Raw genomic sequence first — 13,538 nt, 5'->3', positions numbered from 1 at the left:
ATCATGCAGACATACATGCAAATGGAGCACTCATATAACTAAAATACATAAATTAATATTAAAAAATATTTTGAAAACAATTTATTCCTATTTTTTCTTATATTAGGAAAGTCAGAGTAACAGGTATTCATAGGACGAGGACTTTATTGGCATTCATCCCACCAGTATTTTATCTTGTTATACACTTCCTTGTTCTTACTACCAAATGAGAGGATTGTCTTATGGTTTTATGTTAATAAGTAAAATGTTATATGTCAGTGCTCATCTTCACTAATGTTGCCTGTGCTGACAGCAGCACTATGTAGTAAACATCATATTTCAGCATGGTAATGCATCCTTATCTCAAATCATACCTTCTCCATTTCACAAGTAAAACAAGTAGAGAGTTTATCAAGGATTTTCCCTAGAAGATTTAATAATAAAACAGTGGTGCCATCATTGAGCATCAGTTTCTACTGATGATAAATGCCATGCTTTACCTTCAGCCTTGTCTTCGTAAGTAGTACACATTCTTTAATGAACATTTTTTTTTTTTTTTAAGTTCTGTTTACAGATAGTTCCAACATTTAGAGTATTAGCTTTGGTCAGACTGATTCCTTTTTATAATCTTATTTTTTAAGTATTGCATTAGTATAAAAGGAAAAACAGATTTCCTAATTGTTGTAACTCAGGTCTTCAGTTAACTACACAAAATCAATAGACAAATAAACTGCCCACACTTTAACCTTAGTATTTCCCTTAGCATTATTTTCAGTACTTTCGTGGGTTTTTGTTGTTACTGTTACTGTTTTGCCTGAAGCACAGTTTTTCCACTCCCTTTAGAATTTAAAATAATATGTTAAGTTAATTTTAACCCTGCTGTGAGGACCAGCCTTCAGCAGCTCAGGGATTGATCAGTCACTCAACTTGATTTTCTATCTGAGGGAGTAAAACATAACTCTCTGGAACTGGAGAAGAGGCTAAACGTAACTCTGAGACCAGAGAGGGGGCTAAATGTAACTTTCTGAGGCCACAGGACACACACACACACACACACACACGCACACGCACACGCACACGCACACACGCACGCACACACGCGCACACACACACACGGACTAAAGGATAAACCTGTGACTCAGTGGGCCATAGTGCAGCTTCCAGGACAAGATTCTTCTTCTGGTTTGGTTTGGTTTTTGTTTTTTCTTTTAAATTTAGTTTTGATTTGTGGGGGAGATTGTAAGGGTAGCAGGCAGACGCCAGGAGAAGGGGAGATAAGTGGGATCGAAATGCATGACGTGAGTCAACACAAGTTTTTTAAAAAGGTATTTTAAATAGTATGCTGTTGCTGTCTTAAAACTATTGTTCTACAAGGAAAAAGATTTCCCTTGTGTGTTTACACCTGTGCAGGAATGTGAGAAAAATGGGTGAGTTTAGGATTGTTTTTAACTTTAATTCTTCTCTCATACATTACAACCTGACCACAGTTTCTTTACTGTTCTGTAGTCAGACTTCAAAATGATGGAAAAATAACAAGTGCTCTAGGAATATGATTCCAGTAGGACAGACTGAAAAAGGACAGCTGTGAATAAGAATAGTTCATTCCTAAAATAATAATTGCTTTTTATATTTTTTGAGGCAGGGTCTCACTGTGTAGTCCTGGCTAGCCTGGGACTCACTCTGTAGACCAGGCTGGCCTTGAACTCAGAGATCTGCCTGCCTTTGCCTCCTGAGTGCTGGGGTGAAAGGCGTGTGCCACTATGCCCAGCAATATTTACCTTAAAAGCTTATTCCATATTTTTATTCTTTTAATTTTTAAGTGTTGTTTTTGCCCCATAACTTCCAAAAGTGTTTTAGACATTCATGGAGAATTTATTGGCTAAGGAATTCACACTTCTCTTATAAATAATAATTTACAATCAGTGTGTTTCCTGCTACCTTGTAATAACATATGCCACAATTGCTCAGACTCCCCCTTTCTTGCTTTTCCTCCCCCAGCTGCATAAGAATGCAATCGTTCCTCTACTTTATCAGTATTTAACATCCCTGCTTTGCAGCAGCAAGATGATTCCTGCCTTTTTCCCCCATTCTCTGTGTGCTGTACTTTGTCTTATTCTAAAAGATTTTTGCTTGTGATTCCCATTTAACTGTTTTGAATATGCTGGTCATTGACTCCTCGGGATATTACTCCTGGAGGCAGGGCATGGTTAATGCTAATCACCAATGATCGTAATGTATGACTTCTATTTTCCCCTTATACCAAGCAGTTTGTTGAAAGAGAATTTTTTTTATTATTATTTTGAGAATGCCTCTAGATCTCTTATATTTCAGAATGTTGCTTAAAGAACAACATGGCTCTTCTTAGAAAATTTTGAAGTTATTCTGAGATCTAGGATACATGCCATCAAACATTGCTCATAAGTTTTCCATCTATTATAAACAGTAAATCCTTTTCCTTTATGTTATATTGGCATTTAATGTATAATTAGTAATGTGCTATGAAAAGTTATTTATAGAAATGTTATATTAGGAAGGTTATCAACTTTTTTATTTTCTTCCATCTTGACATACTCCAATCATGTGGAACAATGTCATACTTTAGTAGAAATTGTATTTCTAGTTTATGCTTACATTGGAATTTGTCCTTTTGTTCTTCTAAAATTCTTTTAGTATACTAATGCTTATGTAAATAAATTTTAATTCTTATCCCATGTCTTAGTCTCCTCTTCTATTCACATAATTCCGTATTTCTCCCGATATATTTGCCACAAAGAAAACAACTGGATATTTTGATATACTGTCATTTCATTCAGCTGACATACTAGGATTATATAGTAATGATCACTACCAATATTTGTTAAATCATCTGAAACATTTATAAAAGTGAGAATAATCATTACACTTAATTGTATCTTTTGTTTTTCTTTTTTTTCAATGACGAGGACCAAGCCCATGCTGGACATGCTTGACAAAAGCTTTACCACTGAGCTGCATCCCCAGCCTAGTGATATGTACTCTTTAATCTACATGATGTTCTGTTACCTCTTAGGCCAGAGCCAAGTTTTGACTTATTCTCTTTACAAGAGTCAGTGAGCTTATTCTTAATGGTTTTAAAATAAGTAACTATAAAGGGAGTGATTAGAGGGAATTATGACCTTATCGTTTGCTGCTTGTTGTAGGAGCCTGTGATGTCAACACTATCCAGAGTTCTTTTCACAAAATAGAAACATGCAGTCATTAGGAATTAAATTGAGTAAAGAAACTCGGCAACAGTTATTGACACATATTTTTATTAATATGAAGGCTTTATAGAATTAGAAGATTCCTTCCCTACATCTTAAAAGTAACTGGGCATACATGAATATAATAAGCTGCCAGGCCAACACCAAAATTTGAGTGTTGTTATTGTAAAAGCATTTTTAAAACATTTTAAAGTTTGTTTAAATTCCTCTCCCAGAATTATGTCTATTAATTTTAATAAGACAGAAAAAATTATGCCACCAAAAGCCTCAGAATTGAAAACTAGACAACATTGAAAGCAAAAGCATTATAGGGCCAACAATTATCTCTTGCTACCTGTAGCATCCAATGAACTATGCCTTGAAAACCCTATCACTATTATTTCTTCCTCTCTTGGCTTTGCTAATACTAACGTATGTAATGTAATTAGATAACCAACCCTCCTGAACTGCTCATTCAGTATAATAATTTCCATCATATTGTCCTTCCTTAATATTTCTCAGTTCTCTTAGTATTGCCTAATAGGGACCTTAAAAAAATCATTGATAATGTCACAGCTTGATTACAGCAAATAATAGGAAATTTAAAGATTAAATGCAAAAATTAATTTAATAATATATTTATCCTTTTCTAAAATAAGTGCTCAACTTGATTTTTACTTCATATGCATATGACACTGTTGAGCTTTTACACTTACAGGATTTTATATCAGAATCCATGAAGAGTTATTATGTTACCATAGTTCTTTAATGGATTACTTATTTCTGATAGTGAAGTAATAGTTGACATTTTTAAGTTTTGAGAACCTGCAGTTTTGTATACTTGCCACAAGAGGGCAACAGATGTCTGGATTCTTTGAGTTTATGGTCTCAGCAATGACCCAGGAGCCATACTTTCATAGTAAAACCACAAGTTTTTAGAATGCTTTACTTATTAAAATATGAAAGGTTTACCATTTACTTATCCTTAGTACCCAGTAATAACTTTAAAGATCAATTTTTGTGACAAATAATGTAATCAGGGAACTTGAACTTAATACTTGAGATTCAAAGCAAAGAAAATGAAAGTACTGATAACATTAGTTTAGAAAAAAAGTGTTGTTTTAGGGGTAAATTTTATATTAAAGAGAATGTGGTACTTAGGATTGAAAATGAAGAACTAGTGGCCCCACAGAGCAATGATGTTTGAGGGGTACTTTTACATGGAACAGATAGCATTAGCTTCAGATGGGCACTGGAGAAATTCCTGATTTTTTTTTTCATTGATTTGTTGTTATTCCTATTGTCTCTAGTTAAGGATTTGATGTCCAAAAAGAAAATAATATTGTAGAAATGAACCAAATAATTGGTTGTTTCACCCATAGAGTTGAATTTTTAAGTACTTATTTAATCCTCATCGGGGTTGTGTTTTTGTTTTTTCGTTACCTTTTCTTTTGTGAACAGAATCAATATCCCTCAGTCACAGGCTAAATTCTTTAGTTGTTCAACAGTATTCTTTAGACTCTGAGAAATTTCCTTCTTCTTTATTATGAATGATACATGGTAGTACAGCCTGGAAGATATCAAATGCTGAAATAACTTTAGGAAAGGTGTGTGTGTGTGTGTGTGTGTGTGTGTGTGTGTGTGTGTGTGTGTGTGTTGCTTGTTTGTTTGTTTGTTTGTTTGTTTGTTTTTGTTGTTGTTGTTTGGTTTTTTGAGACAGGGTTTCTTCATGTAGTTTTGGTGTCTTTCCTGGAACTCACTCTGTAGACCAGGCTGGCCTCAAACTCACAGAGATCCACCTGACTCTGTAGGAGTTTGTCTTACAAGGGAAGGTCTGGTTAGTATGGTATTCTTTGAAGTTCTCACCGCAGCCCCTCTTCCGGATAAGACTGGTTCCTACTGACTATAGCAAGCCTGCCTAGGAGACAGTGTTGACCGACTGACAGATGGATCCCATTCAGCAGCTGTCACCTCCTAGTCTGTCTCTTTGGTGTTCATTCCTTTTAACCTGGGGTTGAACCAAGGGCCTTGGGGCTTCTAGATGGGCTCTCTACCACTGAGCCATTTTCTGCTCTGTGGCTTATTGTTGGAAGAAGAGAGAAACTTCAAAATTTTCACCCTCCTGACATGACATTCTCAACAGTGGTTACAAACTCTGCAGCATGAGATTTAAACACACAAGAATCTCTTTGCATTACCTTCTGATTTCATAGATAAAGTGTGAAGTTTTAACTTAGTTCATGATGGCTTTATTACACTGTCTCTGTCGATTCTTCTATTCACACACTGTGGGTTTCCCTTCTGAGCCACAGGGACATCTCTGGCTTGTGTGAGCTCTACAGCCCCGGTACTTAGCACTCCTCCCAGAAGCATATTCATTTACCTGTTGAATATGTTCTCTCGTTGACTACTCACTTCTAGTCTTCTTCCTGGATCCTTCCCACAAATGTTGGAGGCTTTGCTCCTGTGCTCCAACTCCGTAGGTGGTCTTATCCAATGCTGGACTGTTATCAACATTATATGCTAAGGACTCCCAAGTTTCATTCTGTTTCAGCTTTTACACAATACAAGTGCTATAAGAATGAGGACCTTTTTTTTTTCTTCATTCTCTTTTTTCAGTGCCTAGAATAGTCACTGATATATAATACTCAGTATCTTTCATTGAGTTTTTTTTTAATTTGTAAGTCATGCATTTTAAAAATCAGCTATAAGAACAAATCAGTCAAAAATACCACTCATGCTGGGCAGTGGTGGCGCACGCCTTTAATTCCAGCACTCTAGAGGCAGAGCCAGGCGGATCTCTGTGAGTTCGAGGCCAGCCTGAGCTACCAAGTGAGTTCCAGGAAAGGCTCAAAGCTACACAGAGAAACCCGGTCTCAAAAAACCAAAAAATAAATTTAATAAATACCACTCATACTGTCCTAAAATTATAGGTTATATGTAGGTTATTTTATGTTTGGTGGGCATGTGTGTACATGTATGTTGATTATATGTGCATATATGTATACAAATGCACATGCCCAGCCTATTGTAGAGGCCAGAAGTCTTCACTGGGTGTCCTCTTCTATGGCTCTCTCCCTTCTTTTGTTTAAGACAGGGTCTCTCTGAACATGTAGCTCAGCGTTTCCTCTAGGTCAGCTAGTCAGTGAAACCCCAGGATCTTCCTGTCTCTACCTTTTCAGTTGCTACATCTAGCTGGGGGTCCCAACTCAGGGTCTCATGCCACATAACAAGCACTTTACCCACCGGGACCATTTCCCTATACCTTCTAGATCTTTATTTTCAATGTTTTTAAAAGTTATCTTACTACTAAAGTTTATTTCAGAGCTACTGATTAATTTTAATTGCATTGGTTGAAATGTGATGTTGGAGTGAATGTGAAAATTCAGATTTTTTTTTTTTAGAAAAAAAATCAGTAAAATGTCTACTATTTCCCAAAGCGTTTTAAATGTGCTTTATTTGTGTTGTGCAATTTCTTGCCAATAATTTTTCATATCTTAGATAAAAGATCTTAAAACAAACACTAAATACTAAGATTAGCCTTTAAAAAGTAGACAAATGCAGATGTCAACATGGGTATGTTCTGAGATTCATGTTTGGAAAACTATAATAATGACTCCATTCAGAAAACTAGGAGGCAACAGTTAAACTACAAATAGCATTTCTTCCTCTACCGCCATTATTTCTATGTATAAACCCTAATTTACAGGTAAACAAGCACAGAAATTTAAGAAACTAAAGAAACACTGGTCTAAGGAAGAACACTCAAATTTGATCTCTCAGATCTATAAGCCTTACTAATAACACACTTGGACATGCTTACACATACAGTTCACTTAAAGACATTAATTTGACCTTTGTTTTCAATCTTAACTTTATATAAAACTTTTGGAAAACTTAGAATAGTTTTAAGTAAGTGTATAATTGCAGACCGTTTGAAATGCTTTGTTTTTGCTTGTGTGCTCTGTAAGCTTTTTTTCCATTGAATCTGTGCTGCTTCTTTGCCAATGTTTTCCACCGTAGACTCTCCATCTCGCAACCTTGCTTCTCGTGAGCGCATTTACAAAACTTTTGGTGTAGCTGGGCCTGCCTCTGCTCTCTCATCTCTGTCTCACAAACTGAAGGGTGGGTATACATGCACCTGCGATGGGCCATTCTTAGTGACTGGAGGATGAGCCTAGAATTTCATTTCACCTCAGTCATTTTCATCCCATTCCATTTTTTAAAGTAAGGTTTATCATTTTATTTAGAATTGTATGTGTTTGAACTCATTTATGATGTACCTATTCTTAGTATATTATAAATTATCCTGTTATGCATGTTTATCACAATTGGGATTACAGATATCATTCTTGTTAGTCTTTAAAGCCTTTGTAAGGTCTTCTACAATAGGAAATTGGAAAGAATTGCCACAAGATGCTATGTGTGAACCATAAAGCACGTGGATAAATGCAGTATCATATATACAGACTTGATCTCAAACCTGTATTACTCTATGTAGCCTGAATACATTGTACCATTCTAGTTTTTATAGAAATATTTTGAAAATAAAGTTAAAAGCTTTTTTAAAATTTGATTATTAAGGAGTAATATACAGACACGTGTGCATATACACTGCCACCTGTCTATCATGAATTTTTCTTACAGTATTTTTATAGTGACTTCCTTTTAATATTTTAAACTTAGAAGTGTTAAATGATTAATAGACACATCTTCAAAATATTTAAAATATGCATTTAGTCCTTTAGAGTACTACAAATGCTTACTCAAATATTTTTACCATAAGGTGATCTTTAATTAAAGGTAAGGCCACTTGCTGCCAAGTGTGGCAGCCTGTGTTCCATCCAAGAACCCACATGATGGAAAGAGAGATCCAACTCCTACAAATTGTCTTCACACACACAGACAAATAAGTATAAAACAAAATATTTAGGAAAAAATAAACATATAAATAGTAAAAATAAAGTATATTAAATAGGATTATAAAACAGATCCATATATAGTATATTATTTAGCATATTAGGTCATATAACCAAATATATGCTGTGACATATCATATTACAATATAGTATTATTTGTGTTATATTCTAGTATAGTGTCATATCCCCTATGATTTGGCTAAGAAAAATCATGACTTAATGAATATATCCTTCCTATGTAACACATTCAGTAACATTTAATTTGTTTGACTCCACATACTCTTCCTCCCCTCTCCCCCCACCCAGGAGCTGAGGACTGAACCCGGGGTTTTGTGCTTGCTAGGCAAGCGCTCTACCACTGAGCTAAATCCCCAACCCCCTCCACATACTTTTTATAGCCTATTCTTCTTAATGATTCCATAGAGATTAGAAATTTTTTTTGCTTACTGACTAAATTTACATATTATTAATATAATTATTAAGCCAAATTTTGTTTTGCATGTGAAAGTATGTGTGATCCAATAATTTTAATGAAGCTTTTATTTTTATTGTTATTTGGGGACATCCACATGATAATTTTTAGTAACAATACATGCTGTATAATTCTGTGAAAGTCACATTTGGAGCATAAACAAAAATTAGTTTACACATTTACTGCTTTTAACATTTTTTTTTGAAAAAAATATTTAAAACCTTTTGAAGACATAGGTTCCTCAAAAGGATTTAGTTATGATTTGATAAATACGTCTTAGGAAGAAATTCTCTGCCATTACTTATGTACTTGAATTTCAGCAGATACTTAGCTGTTGTCACTTACAGATCTTAAGAAAATATAACCCCTGCTAGACATAGAAGCAGAGAAGGCAGATGTTTGTGGTTTCTAATCCTTTCAGTAGAACCAGTGTGCACATACAGGACAAGAGATGTTCCAAATACTTGACAGATTGTGTTGTTATAACCCACTACTGTGGGTGTGTGCATTGTAGAGCAATCCCAGCACTGTGCATCCATGTGCTCCTGGATAGATGTATTCACCAAACCATGTAAGTCAACCCTTAGGACATACCTGGAGGAACTGTGGTTAATCTTGTCTGAGCCCTTCTAAATTAATTTTACATATCAGCCATGGGTTCCCCTGTCTTCCCCCTCCCGCCCTCATCCCCACCTTTCCCCCATCCCCTCCCCTCCATTCCCATCTCCTCCAGGGCCAAGGCTCCCCTGGGGATTCATTTAAACCTGGTGGATTCAGTACAGGCAGGTCCTGTCCCCTCCTTCCAGGCTGAGCAAAGTGTCCCTGTGTAAGCCCAAGGTTCCAAACAGCCAGCTCATGCACTAAGGACAGGTCCTGGTCCCACAGCCTGGGTGCCTCCCAAACAGTTCAAGCTATTCAATTGTCTCACTTATCCAGAGGGCCTGATCCAGCTGGGGGATCCACAGCCTTTGTTTTGTGAGCCCTTCTAAATTCAGTAGGAATCCTAAAATCAGTTGATATTTTCTATGAATTAGAAAATTCAGTTAAAATTTATTTCTGAAATGAGGTTTTGAAGTATCAGGTTTACTACTTACTTATCTTGATTCCTCACTATTATTGTTCTGCTCCTAAAATGCATGTGATACAGGTGACTTAAAAACTTCCATCTCTTAGGTGAAAAACAGAACCAACAACAACAAGAGCCCCAGTTGGCTAGGAGTAGACTGAAGTTAATTCTCCCAAACACAGTGTGTTTGTTTATAAAAGTTGCTTTGCACTATTAGGTCAGGAAGGCAAAAGGAACAACAGCCTCTTAGACTACCTCAAAACAGTGTGGGAGCACTTCCTTGTCAAACATACACCTGGTCACCTTATCTTCCCAGTTAGCATTGATATTTGTCATTTCTGTTTACAAATGTATTCTAATCTCAAAATGTATTTTGAGAACATAATAAAATGAGCACAAAGGGCCAATACCAAAACAAAGGAGGAAGGGAGAAAGAGAGAGACCAACTTCTGTGTTTAAGAAGGAAAATTCATGATGGAATAGTAAAGCATTACAAGAAATAGTGTGCAAAATGCCTTTATTCCCTCAAAGGACTACACTTGTTTGCTAAACATTGGAATGCTGCAACTGAAGCGAATGTTCTTTGCACCGCTGTGCTCTCCATGGTCTGTTCATCTTGATTCTAAACTTACACAGTGGCTGCTGTCACCTCTCCATAATTGTAAAGAGTAGATTCTCAGAGAATCTGAGTATATTGGAATAGTAGAAGAAAAAAAAATTAAGAAATGAGTACATATTGTTCAACAAACTGTCTGAGCCAATGCCATACATAGTACAGACCTTAGCGCTGGTCACTGAAGGATAAAAGACACAGACTTGTCTTTCCTCCATAAAAGATGACTTTCCTGCTCTGACATCAGGTGACTCCAGTGTGACTACACTTTCCTACATTACCCATATTTACTCACATCCCTTTTTTTGGGTAAAGGAGAACAGGCTGCATTTATTCCCAGGTAGCAAATTCAGTTTTCAAGAACCTGTTCCAAAAGCATATAATTACATCTTGCTGTATTTGTTTTCTCTTAACACTTGAATCACTTGGATCACATTGTTTTCCTTCTAAGACAATTTTTGCACTATAAACAACAGTGGCTTGCTGTTGTTTGTTTTAAGGAGGAAATATAATGTTAATCTGAACCACCGGCTGGGGCCAAAGCCTGACTGTATTGCTTCAAAGAAAAGTATAATATGCAGAAAAGAAAAGTTGAGGAAAGGCCAGGATACCCAAACCAAATGGTGTCCAGCTAAAACTATCTAGCGGTTTGCCTTAGAACGAGATTTTTCTTTCTGTTTTCTCTAGACATGAAGAGCCCGGTTCAGACCTGTAGTAGGTACTATGAAGATCTGTGGTTTCTTTCATCTGCAGGGGCCTTCAGCTCCAAGTTCTAGCAGCTGAACTTACTGAGATCTTAAAACAGAACTGTTTATACATAACAGAACACCTGACTTCACCAAGAACACACACTAGCTTTAGGATTTTCAGACTTCACTATATTATTCTAATCAAAACATTAAATCAAGATGTCTCCTATAAGCTCTTTACTCACCTAGTTATGTTTGTTTTTATGATTGAATACAGTAATTATATAAGCGAAGTTTCTTTCTTCAACAAGACCTATGTCATTACCTTAAGTATGCTACGTTTCACTCTCCTGAATACCTTAACTTGATTATTTCATATGGAGGGTATATTTTTTTAGTTTTTAAAGTGGTTTTTCTCTTTCTAGTTTCTTGATGAATTTAAATTAATTCATAAAAGGGCTGTGGATTATATATATCACTAATAGTTCATCTAGGTGAATAGGTACTCTTTATTCAGTCTGTTTTGCATCTATAGACATATATAGTAGTATTGTGTGTGTAATGATATTATAGACCTTTTATGAGATATATTTTTATTCTTAACATGTTTTTGTATATGATCAGTAATGTAGATTTTGTAGTTTTTAGTTTAGTATTTAGTGGTTAAACTATCATTACGTTACATTTTATTAACATTTCACTATGAAATGGGTCACACAGGTGACAGAGGAGCTGTCTCAACATCTTCAAGACCAGTCTCTACATCAGGAAAATCAGAACTGTCCTCTAAACACAGCAGATCAACTAAACCTGATGGGCGTGTGAGCCGCACTACTGCTGACCAAAAGAAGCCAAGGGGGACAGAAGGTTTATCTGCTAGTGAATCCCTCATGTTAAAATCTGATGCTGCAAAGCTGAGATCAGATTCCCATAGTAGGTCACTGTCCCCTAACCATAACACCTTGCAGACATTGAAGTCTGATGGGAGGATGTCTTCTAGCTTCAGATCTGAATCCCCAGGACCAGGGTCTAGGTCATCATCTCCTAAGCCAAAGACTCTCCCAACTAACAGGTCTAGCCCGTCTGGTGCTGGTTCTCCACGCTCCTCTTCACCGCAGGATAAAAATCTACCTCAGAAAAGCACAGCTCCTGCTAAGACAAAACTTGATCCTCCTCGGGAACGTTCCAAGTCAGACTCATATACACTTGATCCAGATACCCTCCGGAAGAAAAAAATGCCACTCACAGAACCATTAAGGGGGCGATCCACATCACCAAAACCAAAACCAGTACCAAAGGATCCTAAAGACTCCCCTGGATCTGAAAACAGAGCCCCTTCTCCCCATGTGGTACAGGAAAACCTCCACAGTGAGGTAGTTGAAGTCTGTACTTCAAGTACTTTAAAAACCGACAGTGTCACGGACAGCACATGTGATGAAAACAGTGAATTTAAGAGTATGGAGGAAGGTTCAAATAAAGTGCACTTCAGCATAGGAAAAGCACCCCTGAAGGATGAACAGGAAATGAGAGCATCACCCAAAATAAGTCGGAAATGTGCTAATAGACACACCAGGCCCAAGAAAGAAAAATCTAACTTCCTTTTCAAAGGAGATGGAGGCAAATCTCTAGAGCCAGCCAAGCAAGCCATGTCTCCCTCTGTGGCCGAGTGTGCCAGGGCTGTCTTTGCCTCCTTCCTGTGGCACGAAGGGATAGTACACGATGCAATGGCCTGCTCTTCCTTCCTGAAATTTAATCCTGAACTTTCCAAAGAACATGCTCCTATAAGAAGCAGTTTGAATAGCCAGCCACCCACAGAGGAAAAGGAAATAAAGTTAAAAAATAGACATTCATTGGAAATATCATCTGCTCTAAATATGTTTAACATTGCACCTCATGGACCAGATATATCTAAGATGGGTAGTATCAACAAAAATAAAGTCTTGTCTATGCTTAAGGAACCGCCTCTACATGAAAAATGTGAGGATGGAAAATCGGAAGCCACTTTTGAAATGTCTGTGCATCATACGATGAAGTCTAAGTCTCCGCTTCCCTTAACATTACAACATCTTGTGGCTTTCTGGGAAGATATCTCTTTGGCTACAATCAAAGCTGCTTCCCAGAATATGATCTTTCCAAGTCCAGGTTCCTGTGCAGTCCTTAAAAAGAAAGAGTGTGAAAAAGAGAATAAGAAAACAAAAAAGGAAAAAAAGAAGAAAGAAAAGACGGAAATTCGGCCAAGGGGCAATTTGTTTGGTGAAATGGCTCAGCTGGCAGTGGGAGGACCAGAAAAAGACACTATCTGTGAGCTGTGCGGAGAGTCACATCCGTACCCAGTGACCTACCACATGCGGCAAGCTCACCCAGGTAAGCAGTTTCGTTGTGGGTGTTGATGCTTTGCCTTTAGTGATCTAGATCACTTTAATTTGAACTGTCGTCTGAAGTATATCAAAGTATAGGGAAACAGTTGCCCAAATTTATACAATCTCACATCATGGACTACCATGGATAGTTTATTTAAAGAGATAGAGAAATTCGAATAATACTGTGATCAAGAAATTTAATATTATTTAATTGGAGTG

General features: G+C 36.7%; 1 protein-coding gene across 13 annotated transcripts in view; it reads left to right on the top strand.

The window, feature by feature from the left end:
* Mycbp2 (MYC binding protein 2) overlaps positions 1 to 13,538 on the top strand; it is a 243,679-nt gene that overhangs the window by 188,246 nt on the left and 41,895 nt on the right. For 8 of the 13 annotated variants that reach the window (XM_036198612.1, XM_036198607.1, XM_036198616.1 and 5 more), the window contains 2 exons: positions 7,224 to 7,325; positions 11,680 to 13,323. In XM_036198612.1, the coding sequence (XP_036054505.1) occupies positions 7,224 to 7,325; positions 11,680 to 13,323 (1,746 nt within the window). The remainder of the gene's footprint in view (positions 1 to 7,223; positions 7,326 to 11,679; positions 13,324 to 13,538) is intronic. The other 5 variants (XM_036198617.1, XM_036198615.1, XM_036198613.1 and 2 more) reach the window with 1 other exon arrangement.

Source organism: Onychomys torridus, chromosome 9 (genome assembly GCF_903995425.1).
Source record: "Onychomys torridus chromosome 9, mOncTor1.1, whole genome shotgun sequence".
Taxonomy (NCBI): domain Eukaryota; kingdom Metazoa; phylum Chordata; class Mammalia; order Rodentia; family Cricetidae; genus Onychomys; species Onychomys torridus.
This window is presented reverse-complemented; position numbering and strand designations above follow the sequence as displayed.